The following is a 25,718-nucleotide window of genomic DNA, read 5'->3' as shown; positions in this document are numbered from 1 at the left end:
AGAATTGCATATTGGCTATTAAAATAATGGCATATTTTTGATTGCTGGTTATCGCCACCTATTGGTTAAATAACACAATTGCTGCCTACAACTTTCATTTTTGAGCACATGATGGTGATTTTAATCTTTATCATAAACATCAGTGGTTTTATCTAAATTCTAAACTGTTATTCCAGTATTTCTTTGTTATTTGACTCTTTGTAACTTCATAACTAACTCAAAAGACTAAAGACTGAATCTCTTTGATTTTTGCGTTTTTTAAACACAGATTTGAATGCAGCGATTCGAAGGATTAATAAACATTTGCAAATCACCATCGTTTATAATTTATGTTGCATGGTTGTTGAAATGCAAATCTTTTTAATGATTAATCGTGGAGCTTACACTGAATGCATTAATGAATGCTAAACAAGTAGTGACAGAAAACACCTTTAATAACCTAAGAAACCTACCACATCCCGAATAACCCACCACAACTTCTTCCGTCTTCATTATGTTTTCCAAGAAAGCCTAAATGCTTTCATACATGTGATTTGAATGATGTGAGAGACGATTCTTACAAATTTAGAATTAATTTACGAGTAAAAAAATGTATTAATCCGTGGGTCATGTGTGTTCCGATCTGTGGGTTGTGATCTGTACGAATCATCGATCAACTGGGATCTGTTACACTCCTACTTTGGACTGTGGGGGAATCCCAAGCGATCATGGGGGGAACATGCAAACTCCACACAGAAATGCCAACTGATCCAGCCAGAACTCGAACCAGAGACCTTCTTGCTGTGAGGCGACAGTGCTAACCACTGAGCTAACCCATGAGATGAAATATAAAACCAAATAAATAAATAAATAAATAGATACTTGGTCAGTAATTAGATGGCCAAAAATGGGGTTGTTTCTATAAAAGGTGTTAGTGAGAAAAGCACTAGTCTGTGTCAGTACTAATACCCTTTATAGTAATAGGGCCACAATACTGTGAAATAACACTATGGATGTGATGTTAAACTGAGGTCATGACTCTCTGTGGTTAAAATTCAGTGGCACTTCTCACAAATAGTAATGATGTAACCCCAGTGTCTTGGCTGAATTCCCTCCATTCCCCTTATCAGTAATAGCCTCCTTATTATCCCCACAGAGTTCAATAATTGGTTTTATCGCTCTTTCTCTCTGCCTTCACTTCACCTAGCTGGTGTGGGATAGGCACACTGATGTCTTTGCACTGTGGTTGCTGTACACTTGTAGTGGGAGGGGAAGACCTCCTGATCCTGACTGCGAAGTGTTTGGGGTGTATTCTATGATACAAGGAAAAACATTATATAAATGCTTCACTTATTTATTCATTTCAATGTGTCAAAAGATGTTCACTCAAGAAAATGTTGTATGGGCAATAATATCTCTGCTGAAAAGCCTGGAGGTCGATTAGGGCTGGTTTAGTGCTTGTGTGGCTAGTGCATAACTATGGTCAGTAGTAGGGCTGGGTGATTAATTGAAGGTGATCTTCATGGGCATTTTGGCAGTAAAAATAAGCTGTAAATCTCCAGCAGCTACTTTCAGATGGAGCGGTGTTTACTGTACAGAGCCATAGTTTACTGATAAGCTTGCAAAATATTATGGAAGACTGAATAAGCATGAATGTGATAGGGCTGTGCGAAAATTCAGTTTCGATTTCGGCTTCTAACGATTATGAAAAATCCTTACTAGAGATAAAACGATTATTGCATCATATACCGCCCACTTTCCAGTTGTACACATTTGTTGCTCTGCAAAGCTCAGGTTCGCGTGAAAATTACTAAAAGCATATACTGTAATGTAACATTTGCAGCATGCGATGTGCATCATTCATTTGTGTACAGTTGAAGTCAGAATTATTAGGCCCCCTGAATTCTTAGCCCCCCTGTTTATTTTTCTTCCCAATTTAATGTTTAACAGAGAGAAGATTTTTTCAACACATTTCTAAACATAATAGTTTTAATAACTCCTTTCTAATAATTGAAATAATTTATTTTATCTTTGCCATGATGACAGTAAGTAATATTTGACTAGATATTTTTCAGTTCACTTCTATACAGCTTAAAGTGACATTTAAAGGCTTAACTAGGTTAATTAGGTTAACTAGGCAGGTTAGGGTAATTAGGCAAGTTATTGTATAATGATGGTTTGTTCTGTAGACTATCGAAAAAAATGTAGCTTAAAGGGGCTAATAATTAAAATTTCTTAAAAAATCCTTAAAATTGTGTTTAAAATTTTTTTTATTCTAGCCAAAATAAAACAAATAAGACTTTCTCCAGAAGAAATAATATTATCAGACATACTGTGAAAATTTCTCTTCTCTGTTATACATCCTTTGTGAAAAAAAAAAAAAAAAAAATCAAAGGGGGCAAATAATTCTGACTTTAACTGTACATTCGAATCATTTATGTTTTTAAAAGCGCGAAAGAGATTGCATGCTGTTGTGTGTATGCGCCTAGCTCAGCCTCAGAGACGAGCAGAGCACACACATCTAAAGTCATCTTAATATGAGCACTTTAATGGTCAAATACATGCAAATTTGTGCCAAAACGTGGTGTTTAGTGAATATTCATATTAACCCTCACTTATGTTATAAACAATCGAGTTGAGAATCAAAAGACATGTGAAAGTGAAACCATAAATCAGAACCATACTGCTCTTAAAGTGATAGCGTGCAATATTCCTGCTGCCGACTGTTTTAGCATTAATCAAACAACAAAAGGACAAAATCACTAACTGCTCTTGTCTGAAGGACTTTTATAGCAGTTTTTTTCTTACAGTGAAGATGCTTAAAGCACAGTTTGTTTTATATTTTTATTCTATTGTATTTATTTCCTGTTTCTTATTTACAGGAGGATAAAAACTGTACAGTATATGTATAGTTAGAGTCAGAATTATTAGCCCTCCTGAATTACTAGCGACCCATTTCCCCCAATTTCTGTTTAATGGAAAAAAAGATTTTTTAAACACATTTCTAAACGTAATAGATTTAAAAAGACATTTGTAATGACTGATTTATTTTATCTTTGCTATGATGACTGTACATAATATTTTACTACATATTTTTCAAGATACAAGTATTTAGCTTAAAGTGCAATGTAGAGGCTTAATTAGGGTAATTAGGCAAGTCATTATATAAAAGAAGTTTCTTCTGCAGAAAATCAAGAAAATATATTGCTTTAGGTGGCTAATAATATTGACCTTAAAATAGGTTTCAAAATATTTAAACCTGCTTTTATTCTTGCCAAAATAAAACAAATAAGAATTTCCCCAGAAGGAAAAATATTATAGGAAATACTGTGAAAAATTCCTGAATCTGTTAAACATCCTTTGGGAAATATTTATAAAAAAAAAATTCACAGGAGGGCGAATAATTTTGACTTCAACTGTATATCGTTTTTAATAATCGTGATTCCAATTATGACCAAAATAATCGTGGCGTGGTGTGGCGCAGCTGTTCAGACTGACATCGACACAAGGAGTCATGGTGTTAATTTGTTTCTTTTAATGACAGCAGGAAAAAACCAAACAGTTATTTGAACTGTACAACCGAACAAGCTGAAAATTTACATTTTATTTTTAGATCTTTTTTATCCACAAAGTGTGCAGCTTTTGTCACTGCAGTGTATCTTAATGGGCTTATTTCCTTACGTTTATACTTGACCTTTACTTAAGTATACTTCTTTTTCCTAAGGGTGCATTTACTGACTTACCAAGATCAGTCTTGTACAGCCAGGGGGAGTATTGCTTCTCTGACAGCCAAGTTGGGTCAAAGCTAGGGATGCTCCGATCAGGATTTTTGCTGCTGATATTGAGTACCGATTCCTTGTCATGGTGATCAGCTGATACTGAGCACTGATTCTAATGCTTCAAGCTCTATGCATTGAGCACATTTTCTCTCTAAGTGGCTACAAACCTTAAGAGAAGATCTTGAAGAATAAATGAAGGATGCTGCATATAGTCCCTTAAACACGTCTCTTATAACCATTTAGGTGTGGTGTTATGGCTAGAAGCAGCTTTACAGAAAATAATTCATCCATTCATTTTACTTTGGCTAGTCCCTTATTTATCAGGGGTTGCCACAGCGGAATGAACCACCACAGAAAATAATATAACACAGATATAAAAATTGTTATGAAAAATTACTATGCAATTTGGAAACATTGCAAATGATGAAAGAAGAACATGTCTCAATCAAGAACAAGTTTGGAGTGCATGTTTGATGCTTAAGACTTAAAATGCATGCCTATAAATCTAATACTTCTTTACAAAAAGGAAAGAGGTCTATAAACTACTGTTTATAGCAATGAGTGTATTACAAGAATTTATATTAATAAATATTCATGTTAAAAAATAAAGTTTTATTTATATAATAATTCCAGCCAGCTTTTAGTGAATTTGCAATATTGCCAAAACAGAACTTTCAGATCTTACATGACAGCAGATCACTCAATGAGAGAGAGAGAAAGGGATTTGTACTCACGATATCTATACTGCTCTTTTCATTTAACCAAAGAAATGTAATGCTTAGTCCATCACTGTGCCTCTCGCGATAGTCGACTCCATTCGCCATGATTTCCGAGTATTTTAACTCATTTTTGGGGATCATGGGGCCGGTATAAATTTAAAGGAGACTCGCAGAGCTTCCAGGAGAGGTCAGGTTGAATGAGACGATAGATAGGAGTGGACGCATCACAGCAGCTCAAAACACTGGAGATACAATGACTGCACCTGCAACAAAGAGAGCATCATTCACATGAGTGGCGCCAATAAAGGTCCCATCGCATCTGTGTAGCTGCTGTGATGAGCGAATTATGCTCCCACACATCATTTACCTGTGTTGTGGCTGCTGTAGGCTATGCATAATATACGGGAGCGTCTTCGGTCCTGTCAGTGTAGAGCATTACTCTCATTCCTATAAAGCTGAGAGTGGCTGTGTGGAACTCCACCATGTGCGATTCAGAGAGCAGACATTTGTAATCGCGTGACTATGGATATTCCCCCTAATATAATGGTGGGGAAACACTGCAATCACTTCCATTGTCACAGGTGTATAACATCAAGCTTGTACTGTAGGAATGCAGTCTGCTTTTACAAACGTTTGTGAACGAATGGGTCACTTTCAGGAGCTCAGTGAATTCAATCATGGTAGCAAATTAGGTTGCCACCTGTCCAATAAGTGCATTTGTGAAATTTACTATTCATTACTAAATTTTCCTTGGTACACTGTTAGTGGTGTTATAAGGTGGAAGCAATTATGAACTACAGCAACTTAACCATGAAGTGGTAGGCCACATATAATCACAGAGCTTAGTCAACACATGTTGAGGTGCACACAGTATGCAGAAGTCAGCAACTTTATGCAAAGTCGAAATCTACAGACCTCCAATACTTTTAGATTAGATCAAGAATAGTGTGAAGACAGCTTCATAGAATGGGTTTTCATGGCCGAGCAACTGCATCAAAAGCAAGCAACCAACCACTGGACACTATAGTTTTGTGTGGCTTAGATTAGCATAATTTTATGGACAAATTTATGCTTCCATCTTTGTGGAAACAGTTTATGGAGATCAATGATGAAAGCAGGGTCCATAAAGACATGGATGAGAGAGTTTGGTGTGGAGATTGACTGGCCTGCACAGAGTCCTGATTTAAACCTGATCTAACCCCTTTGGGATGATTTAGAGCAGAAACTGCAAGACAGGCCTTCCTGTCCAACATCAGTTCCTGATTTCACAAATGCACTTCTAGAAGAATGGTCAAAAATTACCTCCTAATTCTTGTGGAAATCCTTCCCAGAAGAGTTAAATGGGAAATGAAGCACTCAGTGAAATTTACATTATTTTGTAAATTGATTTCCACTTTAATGGAAATATATATTACAAACTCGATTAATGTAACCATTTAGAAGAAAACTGCATGTTTTACTATAGATTTTAGACCTAGTGAACCGCCATTTTGGACCGTCTCTGTGTCTTACATCATGGGGTTGGTTCCGTTCCCTTGGCTGAACAGATACAGTGGAAGTAATGGACTGAACACGGAGACTGGAAAGCCTAATTTAACCCAAAACGTGAAAAGCTGGTGCAAATACAAGCATCAGATGTGTGTTTAATATAAAAATATATATTTATTCTATTTTCTTTTTTTTCCCTTTTAATTACCGATCATTTGATGTGCTTTGGTTCACTCTCTGTATTATGCTGCCTGACTTCACACATTGAGTTAAATTAGGCTTTGCAGTCTCCATGTTCAGTCCATTACTTCCACTGTGTCCGTTCAGCTGAGGGAACGGAACCATCCCTGTGACGTCAGGCACAAAGACGTTCCAAGATGGTGGCACCCTAGGTCTAAAAAAATAGTAAAACATGCCGTTTTCTTCTAAATGCTTTGTTTAATATGCTTTCATTAAAGTGGAATCCAATGTACAAAATAAGGCAAACTTATGAGTGCATTCATTTCCCCTTTAAAGATGGTATGCTGTAGCTACAAAGGTTAAGCCAACTCCATATTAAACCCTACAGATTAAGATTAGGATGTCAATAAAGTTCATGTTCGTGCAAAGGCAGATGTCCAAAAACATTTGACAAGATTGTGTTTATGAACTCTGCATGTCTTTTCAGCAGATTGATAAGATATAATGGATGAAAATGCCTGCAAATGTCCAGATCTCTCACAGTGTCAGTTACATTATAGGCATGTTAAGTATTTGCTTATTTTTATCCTTTTAAACCCACATTTTTACGGAAATCAGTCACTTCATAAAAAGCTTGGAAACACCAGTAAACAGTGTGAATATATATTCAGCATGAATCATTATTTACACTTTTATAATCCTTTATTTAATCTTTATAACAGTGAAGAAAATGGCTAATGCTTTAGATTTACAGTATATACTCACATCAAACAGACATTTCCTTTTGGACAGCTTTCATATATAATCCATTACAATTTATTTGGTGCCTTAAACTTTACAGAGTAATGTCTGTTAAGGTTAGTGCACAGCAGTCCAATTAGAGTACAATTTGTCTATATTGGCAGGCACACAAAGGCAGCTGCTTTTCACATGGTTAAACAACTCTTGCATTCCTTCTACATAGTCTTATAATTTACTTGAGGATTTCAATACTTCAGGATTGCAGGGTCGTTGAGAAATTTGAATTATACAATATTTAAACGAAAAATTGTTCAGACACTCTCTTCTAGTCAGACATTTTGTGATAGGCTCAGGTGTTTGGTACAGTGATCTGTAGTCTGCTGGGAAGAATCAGAGTGTGGAACACATGGAACGTATTGTATGTTTGGAGCATTCTGATTCTGCACTCTAACACATGCAGTGCACGGTCTATTTCCTTGCCTCCAATGGTTTAAACGAGAGCAGGTTTAAGTTTTATGATAATACATAATCATCTACTATTTTTGTAACAAATGGATGCAGTGATCTATATGATGTGATTTTGCAGTTTTAAAAAAAATTCGGCAACAGCACACTGATGAAAAAGAATACATAAATTGTTCCTAATTAGATATTTAGTTATATAAGTAAAGATTGACACAATCTGCATTGTGAATTTTAATACAACTCCAAATCAGAAAAAGTATGGCAAACACAAATAAATCAAAAAGTAGTGATTTTTAAATTTGCTTTGTACTTGTATTCATTGCAGACAATACGACAAACTGAAAAAAGCTTGAAAAAGCTTGGAACATTAAAGCATTAACCACTTTGTAATGTTGCCATTCATTTCCACAACCCTTAAACGATGTTTAGGGACTGAAGATACCAAGTGATGAAGTGTTTCAGGTGTAATTTTGTCCCATTCTTTCTGCAAACAAGTTAAGGTGGGCAACAGTACGGGGTATTTGTTGATGCATTTTGCGCTTCAAAATGTGCCACACATTCTCTATTGGAGACAGGTTGGGACTGCAGACAGGCCTCTATCCTCTTCCTCCACAGACAGGACTCTGTAATGTTTGTAGAATGTGGTTTTGCATTGTCTTATTGAAATATGCATGGACATCCCTGGAAAAGTAGGCATCAAATTGTGCTCCAAAATCTCTACGACAGACCCTGGCTTTTGAACTTGCTGCTGTCTGGATGATCCTTCTCTTCTTTGGTCTGAAGCACATGCCGTCTATTTCTCCCAAACAGTACCTGAAATATTGATTCATCTGACCACAGTACACGTTTCCACTGTGTGATGATCCATCCCAGATGCTGCCAAGCCTAGAAAAGTTGACTGCATTTCTGGACACTGTTAACATAGGGCTTTCTTTTGACACAGAACAGTTTTCACTGGCATTTGTGGATGTAACTACATATTAATGACATAACTACCTAACTAATATTGTGCTACTTGACAAAGGTTTACCAAAAGTAGCCCTGAGCTCAAACTTAAGATTTTTCCCTTGTCCTTTATGCACTAAAATTTCTCCAGATTCCTAGAATCTTTTAATTACTGTATGTTATGCACTGTTGAAGGTGAAATATCCAAATGGCTTCCTATCTTTCTTTAAGGAATGTTTTTAATAATTTCAATAATTTTCTTACCTATTTTTGGCAGACTGACGTTCCCATCTTTGCCCATCTTTGCTCCTAAAGTACTAGACGTTTCTTGGATGCTACTTTTGTACTAAATCAGAATTACAATCACCTCTTGATCACCTGTTTCAAATCACATCATTGTTTAACCAATTTACCAGATTTTTTTTTTCATTAATTTTCTTTTTTATTTGCATTTTCTATATTGTTCCACCTTTTTCTAATTTGGGGTTGTATTTTATTTAGGGCTAAATTAATCTACATTATATATTTAAAAAATATTATAATAATTGTACACTTCAACAATTGCTACATTGTATATTTTCAAGGTGGTTCATTCCTCTGTGGAGACCCCTGATAAATCAGAGACAAAGTCAAAGAGAAATGAATCAATGCATATTTTCCAAAAATAATACTGACACAATCTACACTGTAAAAGTGCTATAGAAATAATGATGAATTTTATTAAATACAAGTTAAATGTGTCATATCTATAAAAGGGTGCAATTTTGGATGCATTTTAAATCATCTCCCAAGCCAGGGGTCTCAAACTCAAATTGGCGGGGGACCATATCGGTGACGGACAATTCATAAGAGGACCTGTTTTAGCATTCATGCACAAGAAAAAATTGGAAACCTGATGTAATTGATGCACTCTTCCCCATTCTAATTGAGACATTCTTCCCCAGAGTATATGCAGTCTTTGTTTTCTGTTGTACATATTGAAGGGGTAGTTTAAATTGCTATGGAACTACTACAATTTAATAATAATAATTATTATTATTATGTCCCAATCAATTGTTGCTTAACTAAAAGTTTAAATTTAGTGACTTTACTGACAATTGTTCTTTTCAATATCTTTTTTTTTTTGTAAAACTACAACAAAGAGTGGGAAAGTTTGTATAATTTCACATTTACTTTAACATGTTCAATTCAGCCAGCAGTAAAACTTTACTAATGCACTTTTTTAAAAATCTTAATATGCATATGAGGAAAATCTATTAAAGAGACCATTTGAATCAATTATTAGCAAAATAATCATATTTACACCACCAGCATAACATGAAGAAGTGTTTGTACGTAAAACAAAATACAGGTGGTATAAAATTGATTATAATGAAATGACCCTTGAATATTTACAACAAGAGCACATATATTTATGGACACATATTTCAGTGTTTCCTCTAGGATTTTTCCAGCTGTGGTGGAAGCCTTTTACAAAGATCCATCAACTAACTACCTGTTGCGTTATTTCAATGACAAATAAACGGTGCTTAGGTGCGTTTTAGTGCGTTTATGTAACGAGTTTGTCTAACACATTTATTAGATTTGCTAGCAATATTTATGAATGTCTCCAATAGACCTACAGAGCGGCATTAATGCGTCCTGAAGTAAAGTGAAACGGCTATAAACTCCAGCAAGATAAAGTCATTGCAAGCAAAACCATAGACATTTTACTATAAATAAAGTATAATTGTATAAACGCTGTTAATCTTAACTGAAAGCTGCATCGTGTTTGCTAGCCTGACGCATCACACACCTGTCAGTCAGTCAGCATGTCACCTTAGGGTTAAACAAATAACGCACAGCACTACTACGATTACAGAAAAGTCCACGCTGTTATAATTCACTTACCTTTTAGTACATTTTGGTGCGATTCTAACCCGCTATTAAAAACAACGACTGAATGTTTTGAAGGAGACACTATAACGTAGCCATGGCGGGATGAATTTTGGTGTGGCTCCCCGCCACTGAAGAATGAATGTAGCGGAAACCATGTATTTCAACGTTTAATATATTTCAACATCTTATTCTGTCCCAAATAATCTGCAAATAACCTGCATACTCTCGACTGCGCACTGAGAGAAATTGAAAGTAACCCGAATATATAGTACAATACTTTAAATGTCCAGTAGGTGGGGTCAAAACCACAAGTGTATATGCGACTGCACAACAAAGATAGTGATTTAAAAATATATGTTTTGGTGGACCGAATCTCGTCAGTTGCGGGCCGGTGGGAGGAAGAGGGAGGGCTTCAAATAGTCTGCAGGCTGGCAGTTTGAGACCCCTGTTCTAAGCAAAACTGACCATTAAGGCACAGAGTTAATCAGAAATTAATGGAGGCAGAAGGCATGGAAAAAGGTAAATCATGTGTTTTTGAGTGCACAGGATGGTGCAGGGGAAGAGGTGGCCAGGTTATGACTGGGACATAAAGACAGAGAGAGAGAGAGAGAGAGAGAGAGAGAGAGAGAGAGAGAGAGAGAGAGAGAGAGAGAGAGAGAGAGACAGACAGAGATAGAAAGAGAGAGAGAGAGGGAGAGGGAGAGAGAGTACTAGTCTTCCAGCACATTCCAAAGCACAACCTCTGAGGCTGTTCTGTGTCCAGGGGCCGACTCTGGGGCTGGAGGTAAAACTGAGGGGCTGTTTCAAAAGAGCAAAGAGGTCGGTCCATGCACACACACTTGGAGTACTGTACACTGAAACACTCAACCACTCACGTGCACATAACCGAATAAACAGCTGAGCATATGGATGAACTCCCACTACAGAAGTGAGCACATGTACATATTGACAAGATCACTTGGCATGCAGATGATGTTAGTATGATTTATATTGATTTAGTTACATACACACATTGTACACAAGTTGAAATACACTCAGTGCAATCATATTGAGTTGGTAAAAGACCACAATCAAATTAACATAATGTGTTATGCTTTTAGAAACATTATAAGCAGTGCGGTTTTCCCCACCCACCAGTTTTAATATTATAATGTCTTAGTTTTAACGCGTATCATCAGGATTTGCAAGTAGACTGGGATTAAAAGATCTGTTACCTCAACAAGAAGTACATGGTACACTTAAACAAAGGAATCGATGGTTATGTAATTTATAACCACTGGAGTCACCACAGCTTTCTAGTGTCAGAACAGAAATATAAAGGAGGATGCTTCAATCATATAACACGAGTCAGTTTGTGGACATTAAATCAGGTTTTGTACAATTATAAAATGGATCTCTATCCATCAGCGGGCATCCTATCACATTTGCTGCGAGTAAATGTGCAAAAACAGCACAACATGTTAAACGTGCGTGTGTGTACAGTGAACTTTATTGACCTTATTCTTCAACGTGGAAGTGTACGTGCTTTTGCGATTGTTTTAGAACTTCCGTTTTAGCTGCCTATGGGAAAAATGACTAGGAATAATAAACGGCAGAAAACGGTCAAACTACTTACTCTACAAACAAGTGTTTGCCTGACAATACAGACAAAGTAGAAAAATATAATAAGAAAATATCAGTTTGCAACACCAAGCAGCAAAACAAGCTGTTTTTAACCTCTAAAAATGAATGGAAGTGAATGCGACCGGAAGTCTCGAGCCAAAATGATTAAAATGGCTATGCCCGCTCGTACACAGAGAATAAGGTGAATAGCACACTCAAATGGCCATTTGTGTGTAGCTCATTCATTTTTGCAGAAAGGCTGAATAAACCCCACACAAGTCATCAAATAATACATCAAATAACCATTGGCAAACTTTCTGGTTCAGTCTTACTGTGGTATTTATAACCTCTGTGTCATCCATGTCTGAGTCTGTCATTTTGCTGTGTTTATCTAACAACTGATTCTGGGTATCCTAAACTGAAGTGACATCCAGCTCATTTGCATTTAAAGGCACGGGTGCAAAACAGCTCAAATTTCCTCTAACCCCAACATTTTCAGCAGGTAATGATCTGATAATAAATGATCTGATGGGAATTTTGAGCTGAGACTTCACAGACACATTCTGGAGACACCAAACACTTATTTCACATGTTGTAGAAAGGGAATATACCAAACATATGTGTGGAAATAGCTGTAGTTAAATAAATACACTTTAAAATTACAAATATTTGTAAATGTGTTAAAATAACTACTATGAAATATGTAAAGGCATTTTGTTAACCTACTTATTATTACTTAATATTACTGTATTTACAGATAATACAATTCTTTGTTAGTATGTTTTCATCGTAATATTGAAAAATAAAACGTGTTTGCAGTATGATATAGTATGCCTTTTTTTCTTTCTCCAAAAGGATCACACTACATAAATATTTAAAATGTAACCGTTTCTGAATGGTTGCATAGTCAAATAGGGAGAATTTACATCATTTCTTCCCTTAAATCTTCAAACATTCATACTCGTACAATTTGGAAATTGTAGCACATGATATACCATTAAGATGTGATCACATGGAGTATTTTGTACAGTACAGGTACTGTTTACTTTTGTTAACCAGTGGTTAAGCAGATGGTGTGTTTAAATCTGAGCTGATTTCTCCTTAATTGTTCTCTGTGTCATGTTATGCCTAGTGTACATTCTCAGGCAGTGTACTCTCATTCAGGCAGGGTTGTTGTTGTCCTTTTTAATTATTTAGAGCAATTCTTGTTTCACCATTACACTCTGGCTGTTGTAGAAAGCATCGACGTGATCATAGTCATAATCATCCTGATTCAAAATATAAAAGATTTTTGCTATTGGGTAAAATCAGCTTACTGTTCATTTGTGGGACACCATATCTGATTTGCCAGGCAATGCAGAGATTTTGCTGTATTGCAGAAATATTTATAAACATTTATTACTGATGCACTGAAACTGCACATCTTCAAATTCCACAATGCAATTTTGTCTACTCAATGACACCTTCTAATGATTATGAACTGAATATAACAGACTAGGTACTCACAAAGCAAAAGTTATCTTTCCTTTATTAGTCTCAACAAACATTAGATGTGTTTACCAGATTTGTGCACTTTCACTTTTATTTTTGTTCGACTGTGGACAGTTTTGAGCTTTACGCTCTGTTGACTGGTGATGCTGGGCTTTAATCTACACTGGTTCCTCAGTCCATTCAGTCATCATTTCTATCAATGCAATGGTTGGATTTTTTTGTGAATATAGACATAAACATGTAACAGATTTGTTATATCCCTCTGCATTATAATTTCAGGAGAGAAAAAAATCATGTAATGCAAGACAATCCACTCATTTCCAAACTCTTCCATCCAGGAAGAGTTGGTCACCCAGAGTGAATTGATCGGAACAGTAGCATTGTGTTCCACATCAAGAGGTTTACTATTTGGTCCATAAGCACCTCACATTACCAGATAATCTGAACTGAATGTTGGAACCAATGGAGGTTCTGGACAAAGATTTTTTTGAGGAGAAGGTGGCCAAGAAATTGTGTGTTTACCCCTTTAACTACCCCATCAAGAAAAAGAAAAAAAATGTTTGGATTGCATGTCTTAACTCCTAATGTCGCTAGTTAACACACTTAATGCATTTTTATTCAACACATCCCATCATTTCTAAATCATCAACTTCTACCAAATGGTTGATATGTCGGTTTATGGTAAAAGTACCAGAATTAATAAATACACTATGAAAAATCAGAAAATATGTGTAAATAAAATAAAACAAGTGTAAGACCAATTTATTTTTAATTTATTTATCTTTATTGTTTGAAGTATGTAGTATAGTAGTAGTGTGTCATGGATTGGTCAGGCTCTCACGACCCCCACTCACGAAGATCACCATCACCTGACTTCTAATGAGCACACAGCTGCATCACATTCACGAGCACCAGATAAAAGCACAGCACTCCAGTCGCTCATTGTCCGGGCTCGTCTCGACGAAAGCGGACAACTGAGCGACCACTCAGCGTAGTCATCCTCAGCTAAAACAAACGATTTACTTACCTGTTCTCTTTGTATTCCTCCTAGTCTTCCTGGTCCTCCCGAATCGTCCTGTCTTCCAGTCCTTCCAAGTCTGTGTCATCCTCTGTCAGCTGTATCTGGTGTGTGCTGTCCATCCTCGTGTATTCCTGTTACCCAGCCACGGAGGAAAAGACCCCAACATCATTCCTGATCCTCCTGGCTATCCTTCATGTGCTCCTTGTTGTCATTTAATAAACACCCTAACGTTTCCTTACCTCTGTCTCCTGTCCGCTTCATAACAGAAGCCCGGACCTATAACGACGACAACATGAGCACCCCCGATCACCTTCAAGAGCTGGTGGACCAGTTGAAGCGGATTCTACAGCCACCAGCTCCACTTTCCAACGCACCACCAGCACCGAGCACTTCCGCCTCCACAGTTTCTTCTTCGGCCCTTCCTTCCAGTCCCATGGCCCGACCAGCGCCCTACTCAGGCGGAGCGGGGGAGTGCAATGGTTTTCTGTTACAATGTTCCCTCATATTCGAAATGCAACCTTCTCTATATCCCACAGATAAGTCGAAGATCGCCTACATCGTATCTCTACTCTCTGGACCTGCACTTAAATGGGCTGAGACGATCTGGAACCAAGCCGGGCCGGTCATGAATTCCATCACTACCTTCACGGAGTATTTCAAAGAGGTGTTTGGACGTTCTGATGGGGAAGTAGCCGCTGGAGAGCAGCTGTATCATCTAAAGCAAGGTACTCTATCTACACAGGAATATGCTCTCCGGTTTCGCACTCTAGCAGCTGCAAGTGGATGGAATGAGAGATCGTTGTTGACCACGTACCGGCTCGGCTTGGAACCCACTCTCCGAATCCAACTGGCCACATTAGATGATACAATGGGTCTGGAGAGATTCATCCAACATTCTCTCCGATGTTCCGATCGTCTCCGTTCCTATCAACAGGACACCATCACCCCCTCGTCTGCACTCCTCCAATCGCCTGAGTCAACAGCCTCTCCAGAACCAGAACCCATGATAATAGAGTCTGGAAGACTGACATCAGCGGAACGACAGAGGAGGCTGACCCGGGGTCTGTGTCTATACTGCGGTGTCAGTGGACACACCCGTATGGAGTGTCCCCTTCGTCCCATTCGGACTTCAGTGAGTGTATTCAGTACGAATATTGAACAATGTAAACCACTTACTACCACCGTACAAATAACTACTGCCTCTATTTCTCTCCTTGTCACAGCCCTCATCGACTCCGGGTCAGCAGGGAACTTCATCTCCCAATCCCTCTGTCGTCAACTCCACCTCCGTACTGAGGCGTCCTCGCATATATACCAGATACAACCGATAACCCAGTGCACTCGATCTTCGACCCGTATCCATCGACAATGCGAAGACATCCTTCTTCAAGTGGGGTTGTTACATCAAGAGAGGATTCAATTTCTGGTTCTGGAGGGTGCAAATATGGACATCATTCTAGGGCGCCCGTGGCTGGTGAAGCACGATCCCATCATCTCTTGGGGCACAGGAGAGATAAAGAAATGGGGATCTGGATGTACACCTGCCTGTTTTCCAAATCTCCCTCTTCAAGGTCGGAACCCCATTTCTTTGTTTGCAACATCGGTCGAGAGCCCTCCTGAGAAGCAGTCTATCCACATTCCTAAGGAGTACAGCTCCTTTCATGATGTCTTCTGCCCCAAGAGAGCTTCCCAGCTACCGCCGCATCGGCCATGGGACTGCGCGATCGACCTAGTTCCAGATGCCCAGTTGCCAAGAGGTAGGATCTACCCGCTCTCGCTTCCAGAGAATCAGGCAATGGAAGATTACATAAGGGAGGCTCTGAGTCAGGGGTACATACGTCACTCAAAATCACCAGCCGCCTCAAGCTTCTTCTTTGTGGCCAAGAAGGACGGAGGGCTGCGTCCATGCATCGACTACAGGGTCCTAAATAACGGTACAGTAAAATACCGATATCCCCTTCCTCTGGTACCAGCCGCTTTGGAACAGCTCCGAGAAGCTAAAGTCTTCACTAAATTGGACCTCCGCAGCGCGTATAATCTGATAAGAATACGTGAGGGGGACCAATGGAAGACAGCATTCGTGACCCCTACTGGCCACTATGAATATGAGGTCATGCCTTACGGTCTGGTCAACGCCCCCTCCGTATTCCAAAACTTCATTCATGAAGTCCTCCGGGAGTTTCTTCACCACTGTGTAATAGTGTACATAGATGACATCCTCATTTACTCCCGGAGTGAGGCCGAACATCGCCAACACGTTGCGGAGGTCCTACACACATTGAGAGAACATCACCTCTACCTCAAAGCGGAGAAATGCTCATTCCACCAGAAGTCGATTCATTTCTTGGGATACATCATTGACCAAACCGGTATACGTATGGATGGGAAGAAAATTGAGGCTGTTCTATCCTGGTCAGAACCCACTTCCATTAAGGAGCTCCAGAGGTTTCTTGGGTTTGCTAACTTTTATAGACGGTTTATCAAGGACTACAGCAGGATTACATCACCTCTCACTAATCTCCTCAAGGGTAAACCCAAAGGACTGGAGTGGACCAAAGAAGCAGCCGCAGCCTTCCGCCTTCTTAAGAAGGAGTTCACAAGGGCCCCACTCCTGACTCATCCTGACCCAAATCTTCCTTTCGTGGTGGAAGTGGACGCATCCACCACCGGCGTCGGGGCAGTATTATCTCAACATCATGATACACCGCCCCGACTGCATCCCTGTGCCTATTTCTCTCGGAAGTTGAGCCCGGCGGAGCAGAATTACAGCATAGGAGACAGGGAGCTTCTAGCAATCAAGCTAGCCTTGGAGGAGTGGCGTCACTGGTTGGAGGGAGCCAAACATCCGTTCCAGGTGATCACAGATCACAAAAACCTCCAATACATCAAAGAGGCCAAGAGACTATGTCCACGTCAAGCCAGATGGTCACTTTTCTTCTCACGTTTTGATTTCTCCATTTCCTATCGTCCAGGACCCAAGAATCTAAGAGCAGACGCTCTCTCTCGTTTACACGAGCATCACGATCATGAAGAACTCCCAACGAAGATTCTTCCCGAACACATCTCCATTTGTCCGATCACCTGGAACGCTCCTCCAGTCGTTGCCACTCCGGAAGCCCCTGCTCCGCCGGGATGCCCTCCTCATCGGCAGTTCATACCACCTGAAAACCGGGTAGATCTGATCCACTCCTTACATACCTCGCTAGGCACTGGACATCCAGGGATCAACAATACTCTCTCGCTAGTATCCCAACGATTCTGGTGGCCAAACATGGCAAGGGATGTGAGGCAATATGTTCAGGGCTGTAAGGACTGTGCCCAATCCAAGAGCCCACGTCATCTACCCGCTGGAAAGCTCCATCCCTTGCCGATTCCGAACCGTCCCTGGTCACACCTAGGAGTGGACTTTATCACTGACCTCCCTTCGTCAGAAGGTAATACCTGTATTCTAGTCATAGTAGATAGATTCTCAAAGTTTGTCAAACTAATCCCTCTGAAAGGTCTTCCCACAGCCTTTGAAACTGCCGACAATATCTTTAATCAAGTCTTCAGGTCATTTGGTATTCCAGAAGATATTGTGTCGGACAGAGGTCCACAGTTCATCTCACGTCTATGGAAAGCCTTCTTCAAGCTCCTAGGTGTGGCCGTCAGCCTCTCTTCTGGATATCATCCCCAAACCAACGGGCAGACAGAGAGGAAGATTCAGGAGGTGGGACGGTTCCTGAGGACCTTCTGCAGTGGTCACCAGAACTCCTGGAGCCAGTATTTGGGCTGGGCAGAATATGCCCAAAATTCACTGCGGCAACCCTCCACCGGACTCACGCCATTCCAGTGCGTCCTGGGCTTCCAACCACCGCTCTTTCCCTGGGATGGCGAACCATCTGATGTCCCCGCAGTGGATCACTGGTTCCGGGAGAGCGAGAGAGTCTGGGACGAGGCTCATCAACATCTGCAGAGGGCAGTCCGTCGAAGCAAGGTAACCGCCGATAGGAGAAGGTCTGAAGAACCCAGATACACACCCGGACAAAAGGTGTGGCTATCCACCCGGGACATACGCATGCGACTGCCCTCTCGCAAGTTAAGTCCCCGATTTGTTGGTCCCTTCACCATCGTGGAACAGGTTAACCCCGTCACCTACAAACTACAATTACCCTCTCACTACCGTATTCACCCTACATTCCACGTATCACTCCTGAAACCCTATCACGATCCTGTTCTTCCCTCCACAGAGCCTGACCACGAAGAGGAACCCCCTCCTCCACTGCTCCTAGAAGAAGGAGCCGTCTACGCAGTGAAGGAGATCTTGCGTTCCCGACGTCGTGGTGGCCAGTTGGAGTACCTGGTGGACTGGGAAGGGTACGGCCCCGAAGAAAGGACATGGGTTCCCAGAGCTGATATTCTCGATCCTAGTCTCATGGTGGAGTTTCATGAGAGCCACCCTGAGTTCCCAGCGCCTAGAGGCAGAGGGAGACCACCACGGCGTCGGAGGTGTCGGCCCTCAGGAGCGGGCCCTGGGGAGGGGGGTACTGTCATGGATTGGTCAGGCTCTCACGACCCCCACTCACGAAGATCACCATCACCTGACTTCTAATGAGCACACAGCTGCATCACATTCACGAGCACCAGATAAAAGCACAGCACTCCAGTCGCTCATTGTCCGGGCTCGTCTCGACGAAAGCGGACAACTGAGCGACCACTCAGCGTAGTCATCCTCAGCTAAAACAAACGATTTACTTACCTGTTCTCTTTGTATTCCTCCTAGTCTTCCTGGTCCTCCCGAATCGTCCTGTCTTCCAGTCCTTCCAAGTCTGTGTCATCCTCTGTCAGCTGTATCTGGTGTGTGCTGTCCATCCTCGTGTATTCCTGTTACCCAGCCACGGAGGAAAAGACCCCAACATCATTCCTGATCCTCCTGGCTATCCTTCATGTGCTCCTTGTTGTCATTTAATAAACACCCTAACGTTTCCTTACCTCTGTCTCCTGTCCGCTTCATAACATAGTGAAGTAGTGAAGTATATTTCAGATTCTCATTTAACATGTTTTCTTTTTTTTTTTACAATAAAATTAAAATCAAGTGTAGTAGGGCAACAGGATGTTTGTTTGAATTTTTTTTTTTTGGAAACCAGCAATGCTGTGTGTGTAAACCATTATTTAAAACAGTCAATCTTTAAATGGCTTTAACAGTCTTTATTTAAAACAGTAAATACATGGTCAAACGTTTGGTAGAGCGGCAGTCAAATAGATGTCTAAAAGACTATTGATAATGCTAAGTTTGGGCTATGTCTAAAAACACCCCAAAACTAAACCAGTCATTAATTGTCTATTTGACGACAAGACTATTTTTAGGCTATTCTTAGATGTCTACTACATATTTACAGACAGCCCAAATTTAACCTTGTTTTATCCAAGCCATGTATGTTTTTATGTCTATTAGAGACCTATTAGACCTTTAAAAGACAAAAACACACACACACACACACACACACACACACACACACACACAAAGTTTGCTGAAAAGGCACCTAAAGAGTGAGCCAGGATTTATCATTTTGTTTTTATTTAAATGGACACTTTGTTTGATTTCTATTGACTGTTTTTCCTGCTTTAGGCATGCTTACTCATTGCTAAAGAGAAGGAATCTATTGGGAATTTAGTCAAGTGAAACAGGATTAGTTTACTGAGTTATGCAGGAAACCCAAGTTTTGTTTACACTTGTGTGTTAATGAGTTTTGCTCCCAGAAATAAATTGGAACACATTGGAGGCAGAGTAAAAAGTCAAGAGGAGATTAAAGTTCATGATTGTTCATCAAATATTTAACACTATTATTATCAGGGCTTCCAGAAGATATTTTATAGTGAAACGCACACACTGGACTATGATTTATCTGCACATTTTTTTTTTATGGGGCTGAAAAATGTATCATGCATTGCTAAATGCAGAGTAGAAGGAATGTTAGGTGATGCAGGTATTCAGTACCATATGTTGTGAGTCTTTGCGCATGTTAGATGAGAAGATAAACGTAAAAGAGGGGGTGTGAGGACTGAGTGATAAATTGAACATCGGCCCTCGTGCAAACACCATATGATGTGTTTTGGCAGGAGCCTTGCATTTACAATAGTGGTGAGATTTATTGTCTCAGTTCTTCTGACAGTTATTAATATATTTCATTAGTACTTTAACATCTGTCTGCCTCAGTAAAGATTTGTTCTCTAGAAAGGTCCTTGATTATAGAAACTTTAATTTCCTCTTATTTATTTATTTATTTATTGTTTTCTAACGATCAGTTTTATTTTGTTTTCTAAAAGGCTGGTATGATCCGTACTGACTCTGATGAGTACTTCATTGAGCCTCTGGAGCGAGGGACACAGGAACACGAGGAGAGAGGAAGAGTGCATGTAGTGTATCGAAGATCTGCGGTATTGCAAAATCCTTCAGACATCTCTTTGGATTACCAGCCAATCGGTATGTACCACTGGATTATTAAAGTCTTATGTTCATCTGTTTATTCTATCCATGTCCCATTTCCTGTGTATGCCTTAGGCCTAGCATTTTCCTGCTGCATGTAGATGGTTTTGTAATAATGCTTAATTTGTTTGACGTCAATTCAGGAATTCAAACATTGTTGCTGTTTATTGATGAGTCTAACACTTTGAACTCAGTCAACATTATATTGAAGATGTTGATTCAAGTTTTTTTATGTACTTATATGTGCAGCTTATTTATATTTAATTAAGTTAAATGTCTCTTTTGGTAAACCATGCATACACAATTTTCTAAAGGAACATTATTTTTGAACCTTTACTTTAGAATTTCTAAAAATAAACAATTGTGACAATTTTCCTCATCCAGTGTCAGTGATGGCATAACTGTCTGGATTTGTTACTAGAAACTAGCAAAAAAAAAATGAAACGTGCATTTTGTTGGGTTGTTGAATAGCATTGAAAAAGTGCTTGTTTAGTGCATTAAAAAGAGAGATAAATAATTAAAGGAATAAGGGAAATAGTTTGTTTGGAGCAAAAAAATTGCTTTACTGTTATTTTTACTGTTATAATTGCTTAAACCTTTGAACGAATGCCACCACACAGGTGGAGAGTTTGTTTTTTGAGACACCCAACTTGACACTGGAAGTGTTCTGTTAACTCTGTTAAACTAGAATTACAAAACTGAAACTAAATATATATAAAAAGTACACTACCTGACAAAAACTTGTCGTCGATCCTAGTTGTAAGAGCAACAAATAATAACTTGACTTCTAGTTGATCATTTGGAAAAGTGGCAGAAGGTAGATTTTTCCGCTAAATCATCTGTTGAACTGCATCCCAATCATCACAAATACTGCAAAAGACCTACAGTATTGGAACCTGCATGGGCCCAGGATTCTGAGAGAAATCAGTCAAGTTTGGTGAAGGAAAAACCATGGTTTGGGTTACATTCAGATCTCCAGAGAGGATAGAAACATCAACAGCCTGAGGTATCAAGACATTTGTGCTGCCCATTACGTTACAAACCACAGGAGAGGGCAAATTCTTCAGCAGGATAGCACTCCTTCTCGTACTTCCTGAAAGCAAAGCAAGTCAAGGTGCTCCAGGATTGGCCAGCCCAGACACCATATATGAACATTATTGAGCATGTCTGGGGTAAGATGAGGGGGAAGGCATTGAAAATGAATTCAAAGAATCTTGATGAACTCTGGCAGTCCTGCAAGAATGCTTTCTTTGCCTTTCCAAATAACTTTATTAATAAGTCATTTGAGTCATTGCAGAGATGTATAAATGCAGTCCTCCAAGCTCATGGGAGTCATGCACAATATTAACTCTTTTTCCACTGCACCGTAACTTTATCCTCTATATAGTACATTATTTCTGTTAATTGACAAGACTTTTGTCTAAGCAAAGTCAGACCTTACTGTCCTAATTAAATAAATAAAATTCAAGGCATGATTATATTTTATTTTGGTAAAATAAACATAAAGCCATCATGGTGGTTAAGTGGGTAGCATGATTGCCTCACAGCAAGAAGGTTGCTGGTTTGAGTCCCAGCTGGGGACTCAGCTTTTTCAATTCAATTCAATTCACCTTTATTTGTATAGCGCTTTTACAATGTAGATTGTGTCAAAGCAGCTTCACATAAAAGGTCATTGTAAATTGGAACTGGGTAGTTCAGTTTTTTAGTGTTTAAGTTCAATTCCGTTTAGCTCAGTTCAGTGTGGTTTAATAATCACTACTGAGAGTCCAAACACTGAAGAGCAAATCCAACGATGCGCAGCTCTACAGATTCCGAAACATGCAAGCCTGTGGCGACAGCGGAGAGAGAAAAAAACTTCACTAATTGGCGAAGTGAAGAAAAAAACCTTGAGAGAAACCAGACTCAGTTGGGCATGACCATTTTAATTTCTTTGCTGGCCTTTTCTGTGAGGAGTTTGCATGTTCTCCCCATGTTCGCATGGGTTTCCTCCGGGTGCTCCGGTTTCCACCACAGTCCAAAGACATGTACTATAGGTAAATTGAATAAGCTAAAATTGGCCATAGTGTATGAGTGTGAAAGAGTGTGTATGGGTGTTTTCCTTTGTTTGGTTGTGGCTGGAAGGGCATCCGCTGCATAAAATGCTGCTGGATAAGTTGGTGGTTCATAAAGGGACTAAGCCAAAAAGAAAATGAATAAATGAATCAAAATACGTGTAATCTAGGGGCCTTTGCCTTTCATGTAAGCCCTTTGTAAAACCAAACGATTAACTAAAAGTCAAGTTATTTGTTGTTACTAAAACTTGGATAGGCAACAGGGCTTTTGTCAAGTAGTGTAAATGTGTTCTCAAAATAAAACCATTAATGAAATTAACTAAAACAAAACAGAAATATATAGCAAATAAAAAAATGGTACTGAAATAAAAGCTAATTGTGTAATGCAATACTATAATAACCTTGGTATAATGTACTGCAACATGCCAGACAGTCTGAAGTCAGTCACTCTTTGTAGGTGGCCCAGTCCATTATTGATGAACAGCCACTTTGCTAACCAGATCACACAACCCTTTTTACAATCCACAATTGGGTGGTGTCAATGACTGACAGCACTTTCAATTCTCAGCCAACACTTTTTTTGTTGAAGTAATTTTATAATCACATTGGGACAGTGGGGGGCTCTGGGAAGTCAAGCCCCTTGTGCAGTCACGACCTTTCAAGATTTCCTCTCAATTCAGTCGCCTCTAAAGGGTCAAGTGCTTGTGTGGTTGTAGGGGTTGCCATGACAATGTAGTGGCATTCCATTGTGCCAGGTGGGATGCATGACGTAAGCAGGGATGATTATGCTCTCGCTCCTGTTGCTTAGATAATTACAGCTTTATTCTGATAAGAGGAGGACAACCCTTCTCTGTTTGGTCAGTGAAGCATGTATATATCCATTATCAAACCTACAGTGACTTTTCACGTACAAATTGTAAAAAAAAATACAACTATGTGAATTCCGTAAAACACATTAGCCAGATAAACTTCTCATGGTATTAAGCTCTTTCAGATTTGAGTTGCTTGCCTGTTGTATAGGAATAAATTTAGATTGGTCTCTTGCTGTTGAAAATACAAGGATCTAAACTACTGTCTATGAACTGGTAGGTCAGGATGGAAAAGTGGGTCAACAAACCACTTCTGTTAGTTCCGGTTCAAGTAAAGAGAGCCTAAGGAAATGTTGTTTTCATACAGTTATTATTATTAATACCCCGTTTAGACTGTCATTATGGATGTTTTACTTTATAACTTGCGTGGTTCAAACAATGGATCTGTGATAAAAATACTATGGTTTTGGTGAAACACTCGTCACCGCATCATTATTTTCCCAAACAATGCATCATACTATGACAGTTCAGCTGTGAGTTATGTTGTTGTTTGGGAAACGCACCTCTTAAAGGCTTGCGCTACATTACTATGGAGATCCCAGTGTAGCTTCCAATATGGCCCATTGTTTTTTCTCGCCAGGTCTCTGCACAGGCCACTTTCAAACTCTGTCCAGTTACTAGGTCTGTTATTGGTCTACAAGTGAAAAGAAAGTTGCCACCAATGTGGTGCTTAGTCTTATAATTCTGATTCCAGGCATTTGAACTCCTTCTGTGGTGTGCAGGTCAGGGCCTCTGCTGGCTCTTTTCACCAAAAGAAGCTCTCCTTCCCAAGGTGAACATGTGTAGAGTGCTAAGAAAAGACCAAAATGTTGATCAGGTTACAATTGCAAGTGTTCAAATGTTTAAACAGTTTCTCAAAGTGAATAGCATGGTGACAACACCAACACTAAGGTCACTTGTTTGATTCTCTGTCATTCTCTTGGATGTACTGTAATTTGCTTTGGATACAAGCATCTGGCCATTGCATGAATATGAGTGGTTTTGGCAGAAGGTCTGAATTGCATTGCATCCAGTTTGTTTTGTTTAGCATCATGTCTATTGTACACTAAGTGTGTGGACATATCAAGTCGATGTCCCTACAATAACAGACCGGTGTGATTTTGTTTCTAGTAAGTGCTTTATTCAAAGCTTATGAATAGCTGTAAATGTCACACTGTTGAAAAAGCATTTAGTTGATCCTGATAAGTTTTCATGGTTTCAGTTCCAATCAGGATTGTGGATTGGTTTCACAATTTCTTTGTTTCAGACAGACTGTGAAAGAATTTGATACACATCATCCAGAAATCCTGTCGAATGAGATTATGACTTTGAAATGCCTTAAGTGTTTTCCATTTTATGTGTCTTACTGTATGCATCAGTATATCAGGGTGAGGCAGAGACTACACAATTAATCCTACAGGGCAATTGATTCATTTTACGTTTATTCCAACAGAAATTTTAAAATTGGTCAGAAGTGTGGCTCACACATGTGCAATTTAATAATATTTAATATGTATTATTCCTAAATGATTGTAGCTGGCAGACTGCACAAACATAATTCCCATGTCAGACTGTAAGATCTCAGTTGTCATAATGTCAGACTGAATGACAATCAAGATGTGCCAAACACAGACAAGCAAGAAAACTCATGGATGATGGAGTTTGACATCATCCATACTTGACACATTCAGTAACCCGCATTCTGAAATAATATCTCACAGCAAACAAAACAATCCATAGCATTACATTCATTCATTCGTTTTCTTTTCGGCTTAGTCCCTTTATTAATCTGGGGTTGCCACACATTCATTCACACATATACACTACGGACAATTTAGCCTACCCAATTCATCTGTACCGCATGTCTTTGGACTGTGGGGGAAACCAAAGCACCTGGAGGAAACCCACGCGACCGCATGGAGAACATGTAAACTCCACACAGAAACGCCAACTGACCCAACCAAGGCTCAAACCAGCGACCTTCTTGCTGTGAGGCGACAGCACTACCTACTGCGCCACCACGTCGCCCATCTATAACATTACATTTTCTCAAAACATACCTCAA

General features: G+C 39.4%; 1 protein-coding gene across 2 annotated transcripts in view; it reads left to right on the top strand.

Moving 5' to 3' along the window:
- Nucleotides 1-25,718, top strand: part of adamts3 (ADAM metallopeptidase with thrombospondin type 1 motif, 3) — a 200,136-nt gene that overhangs the window by 23,548 nt on the left and 150,870 nt on the right. For both annotated transcript variants that reach the window (XM_056458158.1, XM_056458157.1), the window contains exon 4: nucleotides 20,595-20,751. In XM_056458158.1, the coding sequence (XP_056314133.1) occupies nucleotides 20,595-20,751 (157 nt within the window). The remainder of the gene's footprint in view (nucleotides 1-20,594; nucleotides 20,752-25,718) is intronic.

This window comes from Danio aesculapii, chromosome 5 (assembly GCF_903798145.1).
Source record: "Danio aesculapii chromosome 5, fDanAes4.1, whole genome shotgun sequence".
NCBI classification, from domain to species: Eukaryota; Metazoa; Chordata; class Actinopteri; order Cypriniformes; family Danionidae; genus Danio; species Danio aesculapii.
This window is presented reverse-complemented; position numbering and strand designations above follow the sequence as displayed.